This window comes from Echinops telfairi, unplaced genomic scaffold (assembly GCF_000313985.2).
Source record: "Echinops telfairi isolate 266 unplaced genomic scaffold, ASM31398v2 ScPeMD7_5592;HRSCAF=6446, whole genome shotgun sequence".
Classification (NCBI taxonomy): Eukaryota; Metazoa; Chordata; class Mammalia; order Afrosoricida; family Tenrecidae; genus Echinops; species Echinops telfairi.
The window spans coordinates 51155044-51156185 of NW_022109491.1; the positions used below are offsets into that span (position 1 = coordinate 51155044).

General features: G+C 43.4%; 1 protein-coding gene across 1 annotated transcript in view; it reads right to left on the reverse strand.

Annotated features, from left to right (window-relative positions):
- Nucleotides 1–1142, reverse strand: part of LOC101656541 (beta-galactosidase-1-like protein 3) — a 66770-nt gene that overhangs the window by 3875 nt on the left and 61753 nt on the right. Inside the window, exon 16 of the mRNA XM_013007622.2 lies at nucleotides 695–847. Within this exon, the coding sequence (XP_012863076.1) occupies nucleotides 695–847 (153 nt within the window). The remainder of the gene's footprint in view (nucleotides 1–694; nucleotides 848–1142) is intronic.

Here is a 1142-nt window from a genome sequence, read left to right on the forward strand (position 1 = left end):
CTGTTTGAAGATGTTGGCTGCCCCTGGGTCATGGAAACTTCTAACAGATTACAGAAGGATGGGCCAGTACAGCTTGGTGGCTGCCTGAGCAGCAGGAGACCAGGGCCATGCTGTGACACCTGAAGCTTATCAGAAACAAACTGCCAAGAGGAAGTGAGCCACTCACCAGAGGCAATGCCATTTCAATACATAAAGAGACGATGTCTGTAGTCCTAGCTCCTTTTAGGAAAGCACAGTATGTGACCCTTGGCTAAATGTTCAGCATTTCTGTGGCCAGAGCTTCTCAGTAACCATGGCTCATTGCTCTTTCAGGGATTTCTTGGTCACCAGAATCACACGATGGTAATGTTGAAGCAATTGGATTAAAAAAAAAATGGGGGTGGAGGGGTCTCTATGTTCTCATTAAACACTATGCCAGTGGTTGCAGTATGGGAGATCTGTTAGCTGAAATTTGCAAATTCATTCTTATTTGTGCCCTCAAGTTAAGCATTTTCTACAAGCTACCAACCAGTGTGCCTACATTATGGACAGAATTGAAACCACACTGAAAAATAACAGTAATGTTTAAAAGCATAAATATCATCTTGGCCAACCTTCATAAAATGGAGCTTATCCGTTTTACAGATAAATAACTACAAGGAAAAAAAAGAGTAAATGGTAAGATCACCAAGAAAGAAGAGCGAAACTCACTTACCAGCAGTCTTAGAAAGGTGTCCTTGGGAGATGGGCCAGCCCTCAGTGTACCACGGTAGAAGGCAGGGCCAAAATATCCCTCTGGGATAGGCTTCCAGGTGGCGGAACGGAGCCTGAGAGAAGAGCTAATAGTGAAGAAGAAGAAAGCCCCTCCCTAGGTTTAGGCCCAGTATTGATCCCCAAGTTTCCTTCATAGAGATTAAAATTATGTTTCCATTGGGCCTCCACTCAAGTACACCCTCAACACAAGAACAATTTGTTCTACTAAAATGGTTCTTTGTGATGTTCACCTTCCCTGACACAATTGCTGAAGACAAAATGGGTGCATAAGCAAATGTGGTGAAGAAAGCTGATGGTGTCCAGCTATCAAAAGATGTAGCATCTGGGGTCTTAAAGGCTTGAAGATAAACAAGCATCCATCTAGCTAAGAAACAGCAAAGCCCACATGA